This window comes from Choloepus didactylus, chromosome 9 (assembly GCF_015220235.1).
Source record: "Choloepus didactylus isolate mChoDid1 chromosome 9, mChoDid1.pri, whole genome shotgun sequence".
Lineage (NCBI taxonomy): Eukaryota > Metazoa > Chordata > Mammalia > Pilosa > Megalonychidae > Choloepus > Choloepus didactylus.
In genome coordinates, this window is record NC_051315.1 from 73,258,165 (window position 1) to 73,283,405 (window position 25,241).

At 36.0% G+C, this 25,241-nt stretch overlaps 1 protein-coding gene and 1 pseudogene across 1 annotated transcript in view; one reads left to right on the forward strand and one right to left on the reverse strand.

Moving 5' to 3' along the window:
* The window catches only part of NUP35 (nucleoporin 35), a 43,720-nt gene that overhangs the window by 2,270 nt on the left and 16,209 nt on the right, over positions 1-25,241 (forward strand). Inside the window, exons 2-4 of the mRNA XM_037849309.1 lie at positions 4,330-4,500; positions 6,361-6,488; positions 9,330-9,390. Of these exons, the coding sequence (XP_037705237.1) occupies positions 4,330-4,500; positions 6,361-6,488; positions 9,330-9,390 (360 nt within the window). The remainder of the gene's footprint in view (positions 1-4,329; positions 4,501-6,360; positions 6,489-9,329; positions 9,391-25,241) is intronic.
* LOC119544142 lies at positions 19,634-21,487 on the reverse strand (annotated as a pseudogene).

Below are 25,241 nucleotides of genomic sequence, written 5' to 3' on the forward strand. Positions count from 1 at the left end.
GTTGAGCACTTCCTGCTTATTAGGTGCTGTTCAAGGGCTTTTCCCTCTGTCTTATTCTAAAAAAAAAAAAGCACTGTGAGTAGGTGCTAGACTATGCCCATTTTGCAGAGAACTTTGAACCAGGTCTGTGACTCTAGAGTCCATTTTTTTTGCTCTGAAATTAGAACGCTATAATTTCCTCTATCTTTGTAATAGTAGTAATACCTACTCTGTTAGTTGTGAACATTAATTTTGAATTGATCGTGATGTATCAATCTCTTTTTAATTTGATTTTGTGTTAGGGAGACATGTATTATTCCTAACTTTAAAGTTCATTATTTTTTAAAATGATCAAAAAAATAAACTTGCCAATTCTTTTAAATGTGTTCCTGAATTAGGTATTAGGCATCATTATCACTGCATTAGTTCTCTAATGTGCACATGATTACACTTTTATCCAAAAATGCTTTGCTGTTTTTGTGTGTGGGGAAGAAGTGGCACATTTATCAAGCTAAACCCATGCATCTGATTTGCTAAGACCTTGTATAAATAACTGGTGTACCTATTCTTATTTTTGGTTGTGACAGTAGGAGCTGGCCCAGAAATGGGAAGTTAGTCTTTGTTAGTTTTTTTTTAGATGTTAATTTTTAATTTAAAAATGAGTTTTGATTTTTAAACTTCTGAAAAATGTAAACAGAAAACAGATTTGAAGATTAATACTTAATGCAAGATAATGTTTACATTTTTCTAGGAATAATTCTTAATTTTTTTTTTTTACTTATTTTTATTTTATTTTTAAAATTTTAATTTTTATTGAGATTGTTCACATACCATACAATTATCCAGAGATCCAAAGAGTACAATCAGTTGCCCCTGGTGCTCTCATACAGCTGTGCATCCATCATCACAATTAACTTTTGTTCAATTTTTAGAACCTTTTCATTTATCCAGATAAGAAATAAAGGCAAAGACGTGGGGGAAAACAAGAAAGAAAAGGAAACTCAAATCCTCCCATATCCCTAACCACCCCCCCTCCATTGTTGACTCATAGTATTGGTATAGTTCATTTGTTACTGTTTATGAAAAAACGTTGAAATGCTACTGACTATAGTATATAGTTTGCAATAGGTATATATTTTTTCCCTATATATCCCTCTATTATTAACTTCTAGTTGTAGTGTCATACGTTTGTTCTGGTTCATGGGAGAGATTTCCAATATTTGTATAGTTAATCATGGACATTGCCCACCATAGGATTCAGTTTTTTACATTCCCATCTTTTGACCTCCAACTTTCCTTCTGGTGACATATATGACTCTGAGCTTCCCCTTTCCACTTCATTCATGCACCATTCAGCACTGTTAGTTATTCTCACAATGTGCTACCGTCACCTCTATTCATTTCCAAACATGTAAGTTCATCCTAGTTGAACATTCTGCTCATTCTAAGCAACCCCTCGATTCTTTAGCCTCGTTCTATATCTTGATAACTTATATTTCATGTCTATAAGTTTACATATTATAATTAAGTACTATCAGTGAGACCCTGCAATATTTGTCTTTATGTGTCTGGCTTATTTTGCTCAGTATTTTGCCCTCAAGGTTTTGTCATCAACCCATTTTTTTTTTTTTTTTTAAAGATGGTTTTGTTCACCCACCATACATTCCATCCTAAGTAAACAATTGATGGTTCCCTGTATAGTCACATATTTATGTATTCGGCCACCCTCACCACTGTATAAGGGCATCTACATTTCTTCCACAAAGCAGGAGGAAGAGTCAAAGAAGGTAGAGAAGCAAAAGAAAGAGGAAAGAACAAACAAACAAACAAACAAAAAACATGACAGCTAGGAAGCAGCAAAAGGAAAGATAACCTTAAATCAAAGTAGAATAAAGAGTCAGAGAACACCACCAATGTCAACTGTCTCATACCCCTCCCTTATCGCACCCCCCTTATCTGCATTCACCTTGGCATAATTGCCTTTGTTACATTAAAGGGAGCATAATACAATGATTCTGTTGATTATAGTCTCTAGTTTACGTTGAGTGCATCCCTCCCCCAATGCCTCCCCATTTTTAACACCTTGCAAGGTTGACATTCACTTGTTCTGTCTTGTGAAAGAACATATTTGTATATTTTATCACAATTGTTGAACACTTTAGGTTTCACCAAGTTACACAGTCCCAGTCTTTATCTTTCCTCCTTTCTTCTGGTATACCACATGCTCCTAACCCTCCTCTCTCAACCGTATTCACAGTCACCTTTGTTCAGTGTACTTATACTGCTGTGCTACCATCTCCCAAAATTGTGTTCCACACCTCTCACTCCTGTCTTCTCCTATCACCCTGTAGTGCTCCCTTTAGTATTTCCTGTAGGGCAGGTGTCTTGTTCACAAAGTCTCTCATTATCTGTTTGTCAGAAAATGTTTTGAGTTCTCCCTCATATTTGAAGGACAGTTTTGCTGGATATAGGATTCTCGGTTGGCGGTTTTTCTCTTTCAATATCTTAAATATATCACACCACTTCCTTCTTGCCTCCATGGTTTCTTCTGAGGGATCTGCACATAGTCTTATTAAGCTTCCTTTGTATGTGATGGATTGATTTTCTCTTGCTGCCTTCGGGATTCTCTGTCTTTGACGTTTGATAATCTGATTATTAAGTGTCTTGGTGTAGACCTATTCAGATCTATTCTGTTTGGAGTACACTGTGCTTCTTGGATCTGTAATTTTATGTCTTTCTTAAGGGATGGGAAATTTTCATTGATTATTTCCTCTATTATTGCTTCTGCTCCTTTTCCCTTCTCTTCTCCTTCTGGGACACCAATGATATGTACATTCTTGTATTTCATTTCATCCTTAAGTTCCCGGAGATATTGCTCATATTTTTTCCATTCTTTTCTCCATCTGCTCCTTTGCATGTAGGCTTTCAGGTTTTGTTCTCCAGTTCCTGAGTGTTTTCTTCTGCCTCTTGAGATCTGCTGTTGTATGCTTCCATTGTGTCTTTCATCTCTTATGTTGTGCCTCTCATTTCCATAGATTCTGCCAGTTGTTTTTTTGAACTTTTGATTTCTGCCTTATGTATGCCCAGTGTTTTCTTTATAGCCTTTATCTCTTTTGCCATATCTTCTCTAAACTTTTTGAATTGTTTAGCATTAGTCGTTTAAATTCCTATATCTCCATTGAAGTGTAAGTTTGTTCCTTTGACTGGGCCATAACTTTGTTTTTCTTAGTGTATTGTAGTTTTCTGTTGTCTAGGCATCTGACCTCCTAGGCCACCCCAATCAGGTTTTCCCAGATGAAAACAAGTTCATGTCACAAAAGGAGGAAATATTCAGTATCTGGTTTCCTTGATGGTTTTTCTTAGAGGATTGACACACCCTGTGTGTTTCTGCCCAGCAGGTGGTGCCTGTCAGCCTGTCATGGGCTGGTGTAAGGAGGTGTGGCCCGTGGCTCTCCTCCCCCAGGCTCTGGGGTCTGGTTCTGAATGTAAGGATGGTAGGAGAGCTGGGACCCTCCTCTTACCTCTTGGAAAGCTATGCCCCCTAGAGAGAGGTCATTTGTATATAAATAGATTCTTTTCTCTGACTCTGCTATCTCCACCCTTGTCTGGGTCAGAGGGCTGCGATTTTAAAATGGCTGAGGCTTTCTTTACTGCAAAACACTGCAAGCTGAAAACGATTGAGGTTTTCTCCACTGAGCTGCCCAGGTTGACAGAGAGAGAAAGGGACAGAAAGCCCCCAGATTCACCCATTGGCCAGAGACACCGATCCTCTGGGCTCCCTGTCCTGAGACAGATATGACCCCTGACTCTCCCAAGATCAGTCGTCACCAGAAGCCTCTGTCTGCTTGTTGGGGATTTACTGTCTGTATTGAGCAGTTAACATTAAAACCCCAGTTGGAGCTGGGCTGAGGTACACTTGCTTGTTCAGACAGTGCTGCTCTCTAGCACTGTGAGGCTTCCGTGAAGGAGGAGCTCTCGGCTCTCTGCACGGGTCCGCAGTTTTTACTTACAGAATTTATACTGCAATCTTGGACATTCCTCCCAATTCAGGTTGGTATATGATGAGTGGACAGTCACGTTTGTCTCCCACAGTTATTACAGGTTATTTACTAATTTTTCTGTCATTTATGAATTGTTCCAGGAGGAGTAACTGGCTTCCACTCTTCTCTATGCTGCCATCTTGACGTGTGTCCCTGACTTGTTTTTAAAACATTCACCTATGGTTCTATAATATTTAACAGCCTTGATTAAATTCTTAAAATTCTTTATGCTAGAGCCTTGCATCTTTTTTGTTAGCTGTTTTAACAGAAAAGGTATTAACTTTTATTTTTGTTTTTTGGATTCATATAGGATCTGAACCAATGATGCTGGGTTCACCCACCTCTCCAAAGCCAGGAGTTAATGCTCAGTTCTTACCTGGATTTTTAATGGGGGATTTGCCAGCTCCAGTGACTCCACAACCTCGATCAATTAGTGGCCCTTCAGTAGGAGTAATGGAAATGAGATCACCTTTACTTGCAGGTAGGGAAATTGCTTACCCTAGTTTTATAGTATTGTTAGTACAGATACTAGAATTTAAAAAAGAGTAATGGTGCAGCATTCGTCTTCATTAAAACACTTATTAATTTTAAAAAGTCAAACAGTGCCTCTAACTTTTTAATTTTAAGGCTCTTTGAATAGAGTTGTAAGAAGAGTAAGTTACTATAATTCCAAGAACATTCATTAAAATATACATGCTATATTTCATCTACTCTAATGTGCCATTGATTCTACAATTTACTCTTATTTTATATACCACAAGGAAAGAAAAACACTAAATATGACAAAGGCTAAAATGCCTTCACTTGTAAAACAAATCCTTACTTCAGATTTGTTAAAGTGGGGATGGGAAAAGAGTCTCATAGAATTGATGAAATATGGTCATTTAACTTAACTGGATTCAATGTAAATAGCTCATCTTAAAATGTAAGAATAGCAGATATTCTGTCAAAAGTATAATTTGAAAATGAATATATGAATTTATTTCTAGTACATATGTAGATATGAATTCTGTTTATAGTCATAGTGAATTAAGATTTTCACATATAACCTGTTTAGTGACTTATTCTGAAAACTATGGGGAATTTTTTACACAGAATTTACAATTGTCAGCACAGAGTATTGTTACCTAAATGTGACATGTGTCTGTTGCAGGACTCCTTTAACCAAGAACTATTTTAAAAGGTAACTTTGAAGTTTTGACTATGAGTAATAAGAATTAGCTACACAGATGGTTGAATTCCAATTGTGAGCTAATATCCTTTTGAAAAGGATAAACCCTTCTGGTTTAATTGTCCTTAAGGTGTTAATTGATATAAAGTAGTTTATCATCATTTTTTTTTTTAGGATTGATCAGGGAGAATTACCATAAATTATACTTGAAATAATTCACTTGAGAACATTATTTTCTGAAAATACTTTTTTTAGATTTCACATTTATTATTTTATTATTGTTGCTAACATTTTTGAGCACTTTTGAATCAGGCAGTATGCTAAGCATTTTATTTATGTTATTTTCGTTCTTTTACCAATTTTAAAGGTAGTATCCCTATTTTTCAAAAGAGGAAACTGAGGTTAAATGTAAAAAAGAACTTGTCAAAGCTCACTTGTTAGTAAGTGATGGAGCAGGGGGTTAAAGCCCAGGTCAGTCTTGTTCTGTAACCTGTTTTCTAAATAGCTTATACTGTACTGCCCAGATTCAGATGTTGTTTTACAGAGGGCCTGTAAAACCCTCTGTGCCACTATTTGAAACTGCCAATTCTCTGACTTAAAAAGACAGCTTTATGTACAAGAAGTTGGCCCTTTTCTTATATCTTTATTATGTACATAAATATATTTCTATTATGAAAAACATCAATGGGATCTGTTTATTTTTGACAACAGCCAAATTCTGCATTAGGGAATTACTATATCTATTCAAGTGTACACAGACTGGAACTGTTTAATACTTATTTTGAAGTGAGAAGTGGGATCACACTTAGTATCGAAATGTTAAACATTTTGTAGAGAGAGCAAACGTTACTTGTGTTCTTTAAAAACTAATAATTTATATTTACTAGTTATTCTGGAACCTTTTGTTCAAAGTGCAGTCTGTGGATCCAGCAGTATTGGTATTACCTGGGAGCTTGTTAGAAATGCATAATCTCAGAATCTAGACTTTCTGAATCAGAATCTGAATTTTAACAAGATCCCCAGGTGATTCTTATACACATTAAAGTATGAGAAACATTAGGAGTCAGGAGTTGGTCAATATTTTAAAAGTACAAATTTTAAAAATCTTACTGGAAATTAATTGAAGATTCCTTTGTTTTCTCACCTGACTATATTATTCATACATTGTAGGTGGGTCACCACCACAACCAGTTGTACCAGCTCATAAAGATAAAAGTGGAGCTCCACCGGTTAGAAGTATATATGATGATATTTCCAGCCCAGGACTTGGATCAACTCCTTTAACTTCAAGAAGACAGGTGAGATATATATGTGTGTGTGTGTATATATATATATATATATATATATATATATATATATATATACCCTCATGATCTACAGTTAATTTCATATTTTTTAGATGCCTATACACTGAGTGGTTTCAGTAATTTGAAATGTTTCCCTAAAGTCTGTTATTATTGTAACTGTTGCATAGACTAAGCATTAAGTACATCTATTATAGAATCTCCTTAAATTGTGTCTATCATGAAATATACTTAAAATTATAGTAGACCTCCAGATTACTTTCTCATTTAGGTAATTCTGTGGTTTTTATAGGTATATCTTATCCACCTGCCAATGCCTCCAGCCTACTTGATATACATGTAGAATATGATTATGATTTAAGTCATTCCAGTTATTTAAAAAGTTTAGTATTTATACACAAGTCTATAGAAGAATAAATGAAGATTCGGGATTTTATCCAGATACAGGGCATTTTGTAATGATTTGAGACTTTTGTTTAGGAGTGGTTTGTATTAATATAAGACCAGTGTCCTTTTAGAGCGTTGTTCTCTGTTTACCTGTTTTATTAAAAAAAAAAAAGAAAGCTTCCTCCTACTTATTTACAAGCTGATTGTCTAGTATGTACCTGATACATTTGGTGTAGCTGTTCTGATAGTGTTTTTTTCCAGTTATAGATTTATGCAAGATAGAGATTTTCTATTCTAATTAGACTGATAACGATGAGAAAGTATCTAATATTTACTGAATACTCATTTTGTGCAGGCCTTGATCTTACAGCTTCTCATGTATTATCTCGTTTAATCCTCACAAAAATTCTGTGAGGTAGGTATTTTGAACTTCATTTTAGCATTCAGGAAACTAGGACATAGAAAGATTAACTAAGCCGACTAGTATATAGTAAAGCCAGGCTTCTAACCCAGACAGTCTTGAATCTAGAGCCAGTGTTTGTAAACAGCCATGCTGTGCTAATACTACCATGACAACTCTTGATTGCCAGTTGGAAGGTAGTGTGGATTTTTCTTTTAAGTGAAAACTTTAATAGCTTTTTTTTTTTTAATTTTTATTTTGAAATAAATTCAAACTTACAGTAATAGTTGCAAAAATAATAGCTTAATAGCTTTTAATGTCACAAGTGTTCTCTCCTATCAGTGTTCTTAGTAATATATATAACAAAGCATATAAGTTAAATTGATAGTTCTTTATATGAAGACATTTCTGTTCTTTGGTTTGGAGAAATGTCTTATGCCTAATCCCTAAATCAAGTTTAACATTTTCGTTGAAGAGTTTAAGAGTATTGGAAAGCATCTTTCAGTGAATTTTCACTGTTTATAGGCTTCATATGCCTGGCATACTAGCCTGCTGTCAGGCAAAGCAAAATTAATTCTTTGTGTTAAACAATTTACTTTCTCTTTCCAACACTTCTGGACCTGCTCTGTCTAATACAGTAGCAACTAATCAAGTACGACTATTGACACTTGATATGTGGCTAGTTCTAATTGAGATGTGCTGTAAGTATAAAATACACATTGGAGTTTGAAGACAAAGAAAAAAGAGTGTGATCTATCATTAATTTTTATATGCATTATATATTGAAATGATAATATTTTGGATGTGTTAGGCTAAATAAATTATATTTAAATTTCTCCCGTTTTTACTTTTATAACATGCCTACTAGAAAATTCAAAATTATTTGCTGTTTTAGACTTACCTAAATCAGAATATACTGGTCTGGGATATTTTATAAATGTTGATAAGTAAATCTGTTGTATAGTTTGGTATGAGAACCACTGATTTATAAATTTATACCGGTTTTTCTTACTCCTCTTTTGATGCATGGCAAGAAAAGTAGTTTATAGTTACTGATACATTCAAAATGTTTAAAAGTCTTGGAAATCATAATTTATGGGGAATATTTTTGACTTGAAAATTGGTAGGAGTATTTATACTTGATTAGAGCCCAAATTAGCTATGCTCTTAGAGACTTGACTCGATTGCTCTCTAACCATGAAAGAAATTAGCATTAAGAATTGAACATGAAGTGTTTTCATATCTCCTAGCATTCTCTCAACATTTGGTTCTGGTTGTTAGATATAGCCAGATTTTATATTTCTTTAGTTTAATCAGAATCTGTTTAAAAAAAAAAAAAATCTAAATCTAGCTATATATATATATTTACTTCCAGAGAAAGACTGCTTTCTCATACTTGAATGTATATTTTCTTTAATTGCTTTAATTTTTTTTTATAATTCATTTTTATTGAGATATATTCACATACCATGCATCATACAAAACAAAGCGTACATTCAATTGTTTAACTACTTCAATTTAGTCTTTAATTTTCTCACATTTAAAAGGACTACTATTGGTAATTTTCCTGCTTTGTAACTTTATACTGGTAGGGATATGCTGGCTTTTTTGTACAGTGAGATTTGAAACTATAGTATTTTATGGTTTGCAAATGTCAGTTTAAAAGTAAAATTTTGCCATCTTTTCTCTTTCTATGTGAGCTTGGTGATTTGAAGAATTACCATGTTCTCTGTTATGTTGTACATTAGGAACTAAAACAAATAGGTACCACATCACATTCTGTTAAAAAGAAGATGTCTTTTTACCAATTGTGACTTTTCTTATTTTAAACAAACAATATGCTAAAAGATCTAGCATATTTTAGGGTAATACAATTTAACTTAAAAAAATGTTAGAGAGTACTCTTAGAATGTGAGATACTTGGAGGAATCCCCAGCACCTAATAAGATATTTAGTTGTCTGTTGAATGAAGCCTTCCAAAACTTAGTATATTCGGTTTATGGCTAGAACTTTGCATTTTTATCTTTAATACTTCTGTTTTCTTGTAGCCAAATATTTCAGTAATGCACAGTCCTCTTGTTGGAGTTACAACTACTACTCTTGGAACAGGTAAGCAACTCCCTTTAACACCAAAAGACTATTTTCTACTCTCTGAATGAAAGTGATATGGACCTTTGTTGATATTGCCAAAATCTTTTTTCTTATATTCCAAATTTTGAGACTTTCTCAAATGGCAGTAACTTTCTCCATGAAGGAAATAACTCTGTATATTGATTCTATTCTGAATTTATAGATAAGATGTGATATTCTACTCAATATTAAGAATTTTTAGAAAATTATATACGTAGACTTTTGAGGTGTTTCTGAGTTACTAAAATTGTGTAATTAAGAAAACAGCTGTTGTAATTGAGGAAAGGAGTACCTGAGAGATTGAATAATAAAGGTGTTTTATTTATACATAGCTATAAATCTAATAAATATTTATATTAATGCATAGCTATAAATCTAAATGTTATTGACTATAAACAGCCACCAATAGTTTCTAGTTTTTCTTTGAAATTAGTGGCCTTTTTATCACTGTCGGCATCATCATTAGCACAACTCTTCTTACGTATTTTTATATTTATAATCCCATTGAATGCTTATTCAGTAACTATTTAAGCACCTTATCATGTACTAGGTTCTGGAAATTGGAACAAAATGAATAATCTTTGCTTTTATAGAGCTTACATTTATTTACAGAATTTATATTTATAGATAAAATAAGTAAATTATGAAGTTTGTTAGAAGGTAATATATTTTATCAAGGAAAAATTAAGGGGAAAAGCCGGTTGGCTCTTATAGTGTTAAATAGGGTAATGTATTAGTTTTCTACCACTGCCATAACAAATGACCATAAATCAAGTGTCTTAAACAATGCAAATTTATTACCCTACTGTTCTGGAGGTCAGAAGTCCAAAATGGATTTCGCTGGGCTAAAATCAAGGCATTTGGCAGGGCTGCATCCTTTCTTCTGGAGGTTGTAGGGGAGAATGTGTTTTCTTTCCTTTCTAATCTTCCAGAGGCTGCCCTGATTTCTTGGCTCATGGCTCTCTTCCTCCCATCTTCAAAGCCAGCAACTTTGCATTTCCCTGACCATTCTTCTATAATCACATCTTTCTCTTCTAAGGACCCTCAGTGGGCCCTTTTGGATAATCCAGGATAAGATCCCCATTTTAAAATCAGCTGATGAGCAATGTAATTCCATCTGCAATCTTAATTCCCCTTTGCCATATGATACACATATTCATAGATTCTGTGGATTAGGATATGGACATCTTTGGGTGGACATTATTCTTCCTACCATAGGTAGTATAGGAAAAGTAACATTTGCTCAAAACCCAAAATTAAGTGAGGTGGAGGTAGGGGAAAGTGTTGCAGATAGAAGGAATAGCAAATACAAAGGCTCTGAGGTGGGACTGTGTCTGGGATGCTCAAGGAAGAGTGAAGAGTCCACTGTGGGTTTAGTGAGGGGGAGAGTAATAAAGAATGACATCAAAGAGGTGATGGGGGCATATTTTACAGGGAAATGTAGATTGTAAACAACTAGTCTTTACCTAGAAGTGGTAGAAAACAATTAGGGTAAGACTGCTGCTGTGTAGATTTTGGGGGTAGGGAGCAGGTCAAGGGTGGAATCAGGGAGACCATTTAGAAGTCTACTGTATTAATCTAGATGAGAGATGGTGGTGACTTAGACATAAAAGAAGTCAGGAAAGAAGGAACAGAGGAATAACAACAACAAAAGGATCGAGAATTGGAAACAAACATCAAGATACATTTAAAACTAACCAAGTCAGCAGTTGCATAAAATGTAAGTGGACTAAACAATCCATTTGAAAGGCAGACATTGTCAGAATGGGTAACAAAAGCAAGATCCAACTGCAAATGTCCTCCTAGTCTAGATTTCTTCAGTCTAGAGCCCTTCCTGGCAGTGTCCAGATTTCTATTAACATTCTGACGATCAAGATAATTTAGGCTTTCTCTATCATGCTCTTCAAAATGCTTCCATTCTCCACCTACTGCCTGATTCAAAGCCACTTCCACAATTTTAGCAGGACCCCACTTGTGGTATTAAAATCTGTATTAGTTTCTATTCCTGCTATATAACAAATTACCACAAGTTTACTGGCTTAAAGCAATACAAATTTATTATCTCACAGTTTTGGTAATTCTGAAGTCTGGGCACATCTGGTTCTTTGCTTAAAGTTCAGGTGTTGGTAGAGCTGTATTTCTTTCTGGAGGCTCTGGAGATAAATCTGCTTCCAAGCTCATTCAGTTGTTGGCAGGATATACAGTTTCATGTGGTCATAAGACCAAGGTCCCTGTTTCCCTGTTGGCTAGAGGTCATTCTGAGATTTTAGAGGCCACCCTCATTCCTTGGCTTGTGGCTTTCTTCCATCTTCTAAGGCAGATTGAGTCCTTTTTATACTTTGAATCTCTCTGAAATCCCTGTTCTATTGTATCTCTCTGACTTGACTGTTCTGACTCCTGTTGCTGATAAGGGCCCAAGTGATTACACTGGACCCATCGGGATAATTGGGGATAATCTCCCTATTTAAAGTTGGTCGATTAGTAACCTTAATTCCATTTGCAAAATCCTTTCATGGTAGTAATACCTAGATTAGTGTTCGATTAAGTAACATAGGACAGAAATCTTGGGGGCACATCTTTAGAATTCTGTCTACTACATATATTGTGGTCAAAAATCTAGGATGTCACCTTAGATGTTCAGCTTTATACTTGGGGTAGAGTATGGACTAGGAGAATTAGTTCAGCTGTTAACCCTATCCTGATCAGACTCCTAAAACAAGTGGGTAGATGATAAAGCCAGGTTAGACACAAGGTAATGAGTAACTTAGTTGTAAAATTGAGTCAGGTAAGTGATCCATGGACATTGCAAATGCAAAAACACGTCATGTTAAGTGATATATTTGGTGTTTTAAAGGATCTTTTAGTCGACTGAAAGCATGCATTTTAATTTTCTTATTGTTGTCAAGTGGAAGAGCATAGGATTGAAGTTAATTAAATATCCTTATGTTAACTTATTTTTTTTAATACAGTAACTTCCATGAGGTTCTTGTAATTGTAGAAATCATATATGAAAATACAAGAACTATGGCAGGAAAAATATACCTAGCATAAATTGGCCACTGAGTCACTGCTGCTTCTCCTTCAAGTTTAAGGAATTTGCATGTAGAAAGTTTTAATGGGGCATAAATGAAAGAATATTTTTAAAAAGTTGTGTTAGGTATGGGGACCTATCTTATATGGTCAGTAATACGTAAGACATGGAAAAGGGGATTGACTTCAGAAAATTGAGTGGAAAAAAACCTAGATTTTTCCCTTAACTTTTTTTTTAGCACCTATGTTTAGTGTTAAATAAATGAAAATTTCTTGTATAATTTGTAAATTTTAGCTTTCTGAGTTTAGCCAGGTTTATAAAGAGATGTTGTGGGATATAATGCATCAGAGCTATTTTATGCTTAGGCTTTTGTGCCCAGTAAAGAGTTGTTTTGTTTTTGATTCTGTAACTATATTTACCTGTTTTAGATACTTTTTCTGGTGCAGGAAAAACTTGATCATATGACAGAGTGAGAACTCTGGATTAAACAACTTCAGAAACTTTTTAACCATGGTATATTATTGCTCCTGATAAAGAATATTGAAATGTTTGTCCTGTCTTATCCCCATTCCTATACCTCAGTTTTCTTCTATTTAAACTTAATTTTGCTATTCTTCCTTCTTTTCATTTTTTGTTAATTTTCTTGAGTTTTTTTTTTAACTTATCTGTCAGCTTTCTTTCCATGTGTTAGACCACTTACATTTCATGAAATCGAATTCTCATTTGTGTTAACGTATTGTTGATAGTGTAAGCTTCAGATTGTAGCACTTTTTGGCTGTTTTTGTTGATGCTAGGAACTCAGAGTTGTGATATTGTTCCAGAAAGAGGGAAAAAGGATTAATTTGTCTGGGCATACTTCTGGACACTGTATTTTTCTTGATCTGGCTTAGTTGCTCCTTGTGTGTGCTTCTATAAAGCTCTCTGTTTGGTTCTTATCTCGTATCTTTTATATTATTGGATTATGAACTCTTTCACAACAGATACAGTATTCTTTCCACATCTTTGATGTTTACCTGACACAGAGCTGGTAAACACAGACCTCAGTAAATGCTTATTGACTGAATAGATTGGGGGATATAAGTAGTAGTAGGTTGAATGGTAGCCCCCCCAAAAAGAAATGTCCGCTTCCTAATTCCCAGAACCTCTGGATAATACCTTATGCAGCAAAAATAAGATTAACTTAAGGATCCCGAGAAAAGTTTATCCTGGATTATCTGAGTGAGCCCAAACTCAATGACAAGTGTCCTTATCAGAGTGAGGCAGAGGGAGATTTGACACAGACTGAAGAAGAAGAGAGACACAAAGGAGAAGGTGATGTGAACATGGGGACAGAGATGAGAGTATTGCTGCCAAAAGGTAAGGAATGCCAAAGCAGCCACCAGAAGCTGGAAGAGGCAAGGAGTGGATTCTGCCTTAGAGCCTCCAGATGGAGGGCAGCCTTGCCAATACCTGGATTTCAGAATTCTGGCCTCCAGAATTTTGAGAGAATAAACTTTTGTTGTTTTATGCCACCCAGTTTGTGGTAATTTGCTATAGCAGGCACAAGAAACTAATATCTAAGTTGATAGTGTCTTGAGGCAGTCATATCCTGACACAGATATCTACTGTCAGACAAGAAGATTGGAATATTTGTGTCTAACTTGGGAAGGCATGAGTTTTCTTTAACATTACTGAATAAACACTAACTTTATTCTAGACTCTACTAGTTTCTTATTGCTACTATAACAAATTACCACAAATTCATGACTTAAAAAACATGAATTTAACTAGCAGTTTTAGAGGTCAGGAGTCTGAAACAGGTCTTAGTGGGCTAAAATCAAGGCATCAGCAGGAATAAGGTTCTTTCTGAGGGCTCTGGGGGGAATTTTTTTTTCTTCCCTTTTCCATTTTACAGAGGCTGTGCATATTCCTTGGCTTGTGACCCCCTTCCACGTTCAAAGACAGTAATGGCCAGTTGAGTCTTTCTCACACTATATCAATCTTTCACTTCTCTCTTCATTTAAGAACCCTTTTGGTTATCTGCGGTCGCGGTTACTGCTTCTAGGGGGAGAGGCGGCCGGTAGCTGAGCCCTCAGCTCTCGGGGCTGCTCAAGGGGTACCGGCGGCGGGGGCTCTTTCCCGGAGGCGAGGGCGAGGCGGAGGACGTGGCCGGGTCCTCGGCGGGAGGCGTGCAAGGTATGGAGGGCGGCGATAAGGACAAGACACTCTTCATCCAGTAGGAGTATGCGCCAAAGAGATTTATTTAGGGGTGATTACAGGTTATATAGGCTGGTAAGAAGGGCAGGGCTGGAAAGGAGGTGAAGCAGCCTTAAATGGCAATACTGAAGGGATAGGGGCTAGGATTGGTTCTGAGAGAACGCCGGAGCCGTTGCAGCGGGGCGGGGGTTGTTCTGGCCACGGTGCATGCGCGCTGGCGGTGGCAGGAGTGGCCTTGGCACCAGGGAGTGAGTGGGTAAGATAAGGAAGTGGGGAAAGGGCAGTTGGGAGAAAGGCGGTTTCCTCCGGCAAGCCTCCCCTGCCCGTGGCATTTTGGGTGAGGAAAAGGGAGCTGCCTTGACCTCGCTCCCCAGGCTCGGGGGGGCTGCAGAGGGCACTCACGCCCGTACCTACTACCCTCCCCAGGGGGTGATATCAGGTCCCCTGGCCCAGGCCTGGTAAGTCGAGGTACAAGCTCAGTCACCCGCAGTTATCTGTGCTCAGTGAGATAATCCCTTTATTTTAAGGACACCTGATTTGCAGCCTGAATTCCCCTTTGTCCTGTAATGTAACATACTCATAGGACTGGAAATTAGGATGTGGATGTCTTTTGGGGCGGGGGAGGGACAAGACATTTTTCTGCCAGTTACATAGATTTTTTTCTGATTAATCACCAAACATTAATTTCATGCCAGACTAGCTATAGTACCATTGAGTGATTTCCAGTTTATGATGGGGTAAAGTTACTTTTAAAAATAGCCATACTCTTTAATGTATTGGAATAGCTAGAAGTAAATACCTGAAACTACCAAACTCCAACCCAGCAGTCTAGACTCCTGAAGACAATTATATAATAATGTAAATTACAAGGGGTGACAGTGTGATTGTGAAGACCTTGTGGATCATACCCCCTTTATATAGTGTATGGATGAGTGGAGGAATGGGGATAAAAACTAAAGGACAAATGGGGTGGGATGGGGGGATGATGTGGGTGTTCTTTTTTCACTTTTATTTTTTATTCTTGTTCTGGTTCTTTCTGATGTAAGGAAAATGTTCAGAGATAGATTGTGGTGATGAACGCATAACTATGTTATCATACTGTGGACAGTGGATTGTATATCATGGATGATTGTATGGTGTGTGAATGTATTTCAATAAAACTGAATTTAATAAAAAAAATAGCCATACTAATTACTACTTTTTCTTTTATGTTATAGTCAAAACAATAAATACAGATTGTTAAAAAAAAAGTCAAGTAGTACTTAAATACTTATAATGAAATATAGCAATCTTTAGCTTTATTCCTCCAGTAACTCCTGCTCCTGTTAACCCCTGAATTAAGCACTGCTGATCTTAAAGCTGTTGCTTACTTTATCTCTGTATTTCTAAATGATATACTGTAATAGTTTCCTGTTGCCATTGTGACAAATTACCACACATTTAGTGACTTAAAACAATACAGGTTTATTCTCTTACAGTTCTGTAGATCAGATGTCTGAAATAGGTTTCACTGAGTTAAACTAAAGGAGTTCACAGGACTGGTTTTTTCTAAAGGTTCTGAGAAGAGAATCGGTTTCCTTTTACAGCTTCCAGAGTCTGCTGGTCTTTGGTTTGTGGCCCATTACTCCCTCTTCAGAGCACATTACGCTAATCTCTGCTTCCATCATCCCATTGCCTTCTGCTGCTGTAGTAAAATCTCCCTCTCCCTCCTTCTTATGATGACAGTTAGGATCCACCTGGATAATCCAGGATAATCTTCCCATCTCAAGATCCTGAACTTTGTTTTGTCATGTCTGCAAAATTGCTTCTGCCATGTAAGGTAGATTCACAAGTTGTAGGAATTAGAACATGGATATCTTTGGCGGGGGGGGGGGGGGGCTTTATTCAACCTACCATATATGATTATATTGCTAATTCTTGATTTTCAGTTTTTAATTTTGTGGTATTTCTCTTAAGGTAATTGAAGATATATTTTATCTCTGCATACATTATCTGAATAAAATTATATCAGTGATTTTCCTGTGGTTAGTAATTGTCTCATTTTTTCCAATTTTCCTAATTTTCTATGTGACTTTTGCTCTCATTTTTAAAAATATGTGTGCCTGTTGCTATAATACATAACTTTTTTTTTTTTTTTTGATGCTCAAGAACAGTTACGCTTTTTCTTTGCTTTAAACTGAGGGCATTTGTCTGTTAACTTCTCTCTTGCCTGATTTCTATTTCATTGTGGCATACAGCTATTATCCTAGGACTTGCCTTAGCAAATTTCTAACATTGAGCCCAGTTTCCTAAAAAGCTTTTCTTCCTCTTTTTTAGTGCATTTCCTCATTTTGGCAAAGAACATATTTAAGTAGCTTTCTAAGAAAGGTTGCTTGGAAAGTGAAATTTAAAGGTCTTGTTTCTGAAAATGCTTTTTTTCTGTCTTCAATCTTGAGATAGCTTGGCTAGGATGTAATATTTTAGGTTGGAATTGATTGTTCCTTGGAATTTTAGAGACATCATTCCATTGTCTTCTAACTTCCAGTGTTCTGTGGAAGTCATTTATGGTTACGATTTTTGAGTCTTGTCAATATTCTCAATTTTAGACATATGCCTTGGTGTGGGACTTTTTCATTTGTTTTGCTGGGGAATTGGTGGGCCCTTTCCATGAAGACACTTAGTATCCTTCAGTCTGGGAAACCTCCCTATATAATTTATTTGATAATTGTTTTCCCTGTGTTCTCTGTTGCCTCTTTCTATAGTTCCTACTATTTGGCAGTTGGAGTCACTATAGAGAACTCTAATTTTCTACTCTTTTTCTCCCTTACTGTCTTTCATGTGTGTATTCTACTTTCTGAAAGATTTCTTCAGTCTCATTTTCTAACTCTTACATAATATTTTAAATTTATGATTATTCCTTTTAAGTTCCAAGAGCTTCTTTTTTCCCCCTCTAAAAGTACTTGAAAAATAGCATCCTGTTCTTGTTTCCTGGGTAAAACATCTTATCACTGAGGTTAACAGTCATTTTTTTTTCCCATTCGTATTGTGTGTTTTCTCCTGGTTTCTCTTATTTCTGCCACCCCCGTTGCCTTTCCTGTTGGAGGCATATATATTTTTTTATTTTTTATTTTTTGCCAAACCAAATACTAGTTTTATTTATGTAAATAAATATATAAAGAGTGCAAATATTCTTCCTGCTCCACCCGTACCAAAGCATTGTCTTAAATATTCAAGTGCATGTATCCAACATTGGAGACTTCTCTATAGAAGGTAAAAAGGAGTCGCTGGCAGGCTTTAAGCGGAGAGGTGATGGGTTTGCACTTAGATACCCCTGGCCTTTGAAAGGAATTTGAAGTAGGTGTAAAGGTTTTAAAAGTGGAAGCTTTAAATTCTAAGGAGTTGGGTTATCATTTTCTATTATCTTGACCTCATTAGTCACCTATATTCTTTTATAAGGAATCAGAACAAGATGGTAAGGGTTGAAATGAGGACAATGGTGGGATGGAGAAGAAAGAATGAATTTGTGAAATGTTCTCTTTAAGGACTCTATTAATAAATTTTCTTATGAATTTTATAACTAAATTTTTTTAACCAATTTTGCTAGTATTTACTGTACTATTAGAATTAGACATTGCAAGACCACGACTGGGTCTAAGGTTCAGATGATAGTATCTTTCGCTTGTTAATTCATCATATTTTTGAGTATCATTTGATTTAGGCATTGGAGGCAAATGGATTCAAATTGAGTATTTTATTTTTGGGTGGGGTGCCAAAGATAGCTCTTTGCAAAAGAAGGGTAAGACAAACAACTTAGGATAAAGTTTTAAAAAGTCGGTTGAAATTTTCTTTTAATTAAAGACCCAAGGGACAAGAAGCTCTTTTGTTATAGTACATTATATATGGCTCTTTATGAGTAAAATAGGCATCAGGGAGTCAAATGTTTATACCAGTGCCAACCTCTTACCATAGCAGACAAAACAGTGAAGCAAGATTTCCTTTACTGACATTGAGATTGTTATACATTTTCACATGCAAAATGTTCTTTGGTAGACTTAATCATTTAGTGGAATTAAAGAATCTGCAAAAGGGAAAAGTAGTAAAATATTTCATGTAAATTAAGAGCATAGTACTTTTTCTCATCGTAAGCTATTTATACAGACTTCAGGAAAACATCAGTTGTAGTAAAATTTTAAAATATTGCCTCAAAACTTACATTTTTTTCTGTTCACGGAAGTTAAATGGTTAAGTAAAATGAAATGGGGTAGATGAGTTTTTTAAAATATCTTTCATGGTGTTTCTGATAATTGGACAAATGGAAGCTAATCTGAAGCATGTGGATGGAATTCTTTTAACTACTGGACAACTACCAATTTCCCCCCTCACCCCAGCACCTCACCTCTACCTCTGTAAGGCATCATTTTGGAACAGCTATCTAATACATCTTAAATTAAGTATATCAATAACAGCAATAGTTTTTTTAACTACCACTGTATGAAAAATGTGCCTGTTAAAGTGATCAAAGTAAGTGAATTCTGATACAAAAGAAAACCCCATTATGGGGAAGGGAGTACCATGAAGCCCAATATATATGATGCTACAGAATCTCAGTGATGATAGTGTTGATTTGGTTTGAGCACTGTGATTCTACTCCCTCTTTAATGAGCTCTGTCCTTTAAAAAGGTAAATTTTAAAGTGATTTGTAGTTTAGTTTTACCAGATGCCAAAATTTCTGAGATAGTATTTTTCTTTTAAAAAACTTCTTCCCACTGCAGATCCAGAAAAGAAGCATCTTAATATCCTTTGGGTGCCTTATAAGGTTAGTGTTATGTAATTATATATGGGATTATTTCACTTAAGCCACTTGCGCTGCTACAGTTCTAAACTCATCCTAGAGAGATTTAAAATAAAGTGAGTGAACTTTCTTTCACAGATGGATTCTAAATTGATAAGACTTTTTCCATAAAGCTGCCATTGTAATAGACTTCATAGCAATGGTATCTCTGTCTAATAGTTCTTTCATACAACAGTTTGGACAGGAGTGACACACTGTGCAGGAGAACTGGCTTTTTTTGAGGATGAGGTTCATCTGTTGGAAATCTCTCTCTGTAGTTCCTCTATTTTTTTTTGAAGCTCTGCTCCTTTAGCAAGAAATTCTTTATATCTGCTGTGAATGGGCTCCTGTGGCTTCATCTGTGGATTCCGTCTTATGCAGTACCCCACCCAGAGCTCTAGGTGGCACATACGGACTACTGGATAAAAGACATGATTGGAATAGCTCCCACAGAGAGGATTAATGAAGTTTTCAAGCTGACTATTTATGTAAGACCACAGTGACAAAGTTCTTTTGGAAAGATTCTCTTTTACTCTCTGCTGTTCACTGTTGCAGAGGAATGTTCCAAATAAACAGCTATATAGGTGGTCTGAAATGGTAATGGGGAAACATTCATTGAATTCAAATGCTGTGGGAAACTGTCTTGTCATTTGCCAGACATAGTCAGTAAACCAAAGGAAAACAGGCGATCTGTGTGCATCTGCATGATTCTTATTTCCATGGCCAACTCTTAGTTGAAATTGATGTCCAAAACTTAGCCATTCTTTCTCCACGAGGATTTCAAATCCTTGGATGGTTCGATAGTATCCATCCAACATGAGCATAGCTAGGGAAGTTAGCTGAGCTGTGCGGTCCTAACCATCACTGCAATGTACTACCACAGACGTCTTGCCTGACTCTACCTTGTTGGCAATACTAAGATTCCCCTGCAAGAATAAGCTTAATATGTTCTAGCCAGTGAGTGGATTCCAAGTTGGACAAGCAGTGAGTTTCCTCAATGTTGGGGTACACAGTCTCCGTAAGTTTTCATAATGATTGTCTCATAACACGAATATTGTGGACAACCAGAAAAATTAGTTCTGCATTTTGATAGGCATCTTCACTTTTATAACCTCCACCCTTTGCCTTATTGGCAACAGCATTAACACTTGGCTGGGCATCAAATATAAAGATTTTATGAGACTGGGCATTGGAATCCATGATGGCTTGAAGGTAGTTTTCATCCTTTTTGCTGTGCTTCCCATTCACTCCTGCCATGGGCTGGCTACATCAAGTGATTGTGGCTTGACTTTCAGAATGAATCTATGATAAAACTGGGATCCAGCCCCATGATCTGAAGGATGCTACTCTCTTTAATTCTTCATCAGGAATATTTGCTGGTACAACCAAGAGGGCAGGGTATGTATTGCACAGCTCTTATAGTTCATTTATTTTTGTTATTCTCCAGCTTTATTAGGAATTCCCTTCCTTCTATACTCTAAAAGAGGATTGTTGAGCTTCCACCCATTTTAAGGAGATACTTCTTTGTATTCAGAACCAAAGAGGGGCAGCTTATTAGTGACAGGGAATGCGTATTTCATTAGATTCTCAAATATGGATCTTCCTGTTTGCCCCTCAGGTTTATGAGCAAACCGTAAATTCTGAATATCCTTGCACACAGTTTCTAGTCCATAAGAATTTTCACCTTGACTGCAAGCACCACCATTTTTTTCTACTCTACTTATCACACCAAGAGAAGCATCTAAAACAAATGGAGGGTCCCCGTTCCATGCTTTTGAAATACAACCTGTAATTTGTGATAGTCAGAATTCCTCATACAGCACCAGTGAATGGGCATATGTAAGTTTCCTCTTTGGCCATGTCTTTAATATTTTCTCCTGGAAGCAAGGGTGGTTCTTCCATTTTTGCTAATTTGTTAGACTCTGTCAGGACCCTAAATCAGGAGAAAAGTTGTCTGCAGAAGTTGAAATGGAATCTGATGATATGACTGAGGCTGATTTTGTATGCCCTGAATTCTCTGAATGAGAAGTGGAGGCAATTATAATTTTTGAGATGCTTTATTTTCACTTCTGATGATCTTCAAATGTCAATGGCTCTTGCACATTAACTGGATAAGGAGTCCACGCTGGTGGCCATGCCGCCGCTGCTAGCTGGGAGCCAAGACTCCCACAACTTGAGCTCTTCTCCATGGGGCAGCTAGGGCAGTGAGAGGGAGAGGCTGAAGCAACCTCTGCAGTGGCCAGGCGGGAGGAGCGAGGGCAGAGTGTGCCGGGCAGGGGCCACTGTTGAGGCATATTTATTGAATGAAGAATTAAAAACCTACTTGGAATCTGTGTGTTTGTGTGTGTGTAGTGTTCAACATTGGACGAAAGTGGGATTCATGGAGAGAGGGTTATTAGTCTTGATTTTAAGGGACTTGGACAGTGAGTTGCTTTGTGTTGGGAAGCCTCAGATTTCAGCATATATAGGTTTTTCTTCTAAGTTTTCCCTGGAAGAATTCTTAACATTCGACCTTAGTATCTAAACTGGTGTTCTGAGTATAGAACGGGAAGTCCCCCTTTTAAAATGCAGATTTTCACTTAATCATTCCCTTTATTTTTGCTCTTCACTGTGACTGGACTTACTGAATCCTGAGCCTTTCAGGTTCATTTTCTTCAGAGACTAAAAATGCTTCTTCTCTTAGGAGCAGAGTGGAAAGTGATAGTCATTTAGGTGCTTAGGATGTGGAGGGACTTGGAATCTAATCCTGTATATAATCCCTTATTATGACTCTTTCTGTATGGCTAGTTTTCCTTGTTTTCAGCGAGGAGCCTCTCTCACACTTTTGACAGTGCTGATGCTCTGCCAAACCTGAGACTTTGTAGAATGACTGTCATTAGGTTTTTGGGAGAAATTGGAGATGAATACAAGTGTTCAGTTCATCATGTTTGATTGGATGTTATTGTATCCACTGTTGACTGTGTCTTTGGCTACTTTACCATATATCTGTTTTCAACTTTACCACTCCCTCTAGCTCTTTTGTTTTCATTTGGTCATTGGTCTACTTTGAAGTAATTGAATCTGTTCTTAATTTTAGAAGGCATGCTCATGTAGGGTAATAACGTCTTTTACCTTCCACATTGATGTTATAGAGAGTATTTGAATAGTGATTTATCAAGGGAGATACATTAAAGTCTGATTTGATGTGGTTTGATAGGTTTCATCTTATAAAGCATAGCATGTGGGTACCAGAAGTTTGATTGAAAGGAAGTAAAATCAGTGGCGCAATTAAACATTAAAGGTGGGGGGCAATTATGCTAAAGTTATGTAAATAGTTTTAGATTATGTGTAAGTAATTATATTTTTCAGAGTAGTTGACAGGGCAAAAATTAGATTGCTTATTCATTTGAGAGTTAATTTTGATTTGTTTTTATTTTTAAAGGTCATAATGGTTGTCCCAATTTGAGCCTTCATTTAATTTCTTACTTGAAGGTTGTTACATGATGTAGCATAACTAAATAGTACTTTCTTAATGGTAAAACAGAACATACAATTTTTGAAGTAGCTTAGATATTACAATAAAAAGCCTTTTACTGTATTTAAGTCATGACTTTGTAGTAAGAACCAAGTTTAAGAGTATCTTTTGTATGAGTATGTGTTTCTGTTTATCTAATAAAGGGCCACCAATTGATAAGTTCGTTTCAAATGTATGGGCAAATGTTTTTCCTTTTTTTTTCTTTTTTTGTTAGAGGAGTTGCAGGTATACAGAACAATCACAAAGAAAGCAGAGTTTCCATAAACCTCTCCTCACATGCACAGTTTTCTTATTAATGCTTTGCATTAGTATGATACTTTTCTGTTAAAATTGATGAAACAATATAATCACCCTATTAACTGTAGTCCATAGTTTATATTACAGTTCATTCACTGTGTGGTACAATTCTGTGGTTTTTAAAACAACCATGGTTGTTGCATATATCAGAACCCCTTCCTTTTTTACAGCTGAGTAATATTCCATTGTATGTATATACCACATTTTGCTTAGCCATGTATTTGTTGATGGATACATGAGCTTCCATCTTTTGGCAGTTGTTAATAATGTCTCCAAGATCTGTTTAAGTCCTTGCTTTTAATAATTTTGGTTATATACCTAGAAGTGGGGTTGCCAGTTCATGTGGTAATACTATACTTAATTTTCCCAGGAACTGCCAAACTGTCTTCCACCATTTACATTGTCACCAGCAATGATCAAGTGTTCTTGTTTCTCCACATTCTCTCTACCACTTGTACTTTTCTGTTTTTTAAATGGAAGCCATTCTAGTGGGTATGAAATGGTTTCTCTTTGTGGTTTGGATTTGCATTGCCCTAATGGCTAATGATGTTGAGCATCTTTTCATGTGTTTATTGGCTATGTATACATCTTCTTTGGAGAAATGTCTATTCAAGTCTTTTGCCCATTTTAATTTTTATTAGAGAAGTTGTAGGTTTAAAGAAAAATCGTGCATAAAATACAGAGTTCCCATATACTATGCATTAGGGTGGTAGATTTGTTACAATTGATGAAAGAACATTTTTATAATTGGACTATTAACTATAGTCTTTGGTTTACAGTAGGGTTCACTGTGTTCTATAGTCCTATTTTCTTAAAAATTTTTATTCTACTAACATACATACGATGTAAAATTTTCCCTTTTAAATACATTCAAAATATATAATTCAGTGCTGTTAATTATGTTCATCATATTATGCTACTCTTACCACAGTCCATTACCAAAACTTACCCATCACCCCAAACAGAAATGCTGTTCAATTTAAACATTAACTCCCAATTTCCTACACCCACCCTGGCCTCTGGTAACCTGTATTCTAGTTTATAACTGTCTGAATTTGCTTATTCTAATTATTTCATAGCAGTGAGTTCAAACATTATTTGTCCTTTTGTGATCTCTTCAGGGTTCATCCATGTTGTTACATGTATCAGAACTTCATTCTTTTTTTATGGCTGAATAATATTCCATTGTATGTATATTCCACATTTTTTTTTTTTTCCATTCATTTGTTGATGAACTCTTGGTTTGCTTCCAACTTTTGGCAATTATGAATAATGCTACTCTGAACATTGGTGTGCAAATATCTGTTCGAGTCTCTGTTTTCAATTCTTTTGGGTATGTACCTTGGAGTGGGATTGCTGGTTCATGTGGTAACTGTGTCCTTTGTTTTCTGAGGAACTGACAAACTGTCTTCCACAGTGGCTGCACCATTTTACATTCCCACCAACTAACGTGTGTTCTTATTTCTCCACATTCTCTCCAACACTTGTAATTTTCTGTTTTTTTAATAGCAGCTATTCTGGTAGGTGTGAAATGATATCTCAAATTATGGTTTTGATTTACATTTCCCTAATGGCTAATGATGCTGAGCATCTTTTCATGTGCTTTTTGGCCATTTATGTATCTTCTTTGGAGAAATGCCTATTCAAGTGTTTTGCCCATTTTTAAATTTGTCTTTTTGCTTGTCAAGCTTTAGGATTTCTTTATATATTCTGATATTAAACGCTTGTCAGATATGTGGTTTCCAAATATTTTCTCCCATTGTGTGGGTTGTCTTTTTCTTTTGATGCACTGAAGTTTTAAATTCTGATGCAATCCCACTTTTCTATATATTTTTTTGTTGTTGCTTGTGTTTTTGGTGTAAAGTCTAAAAAACCATTGCCTGACACAAGATCTTGAAGATGCTTCCCTGTGTTTTCTTCTAGGAGTTTTATGGTTCTCGTTTGTGTATTTAGGCCTTTGATCCATTTTGAATTGATTTTTG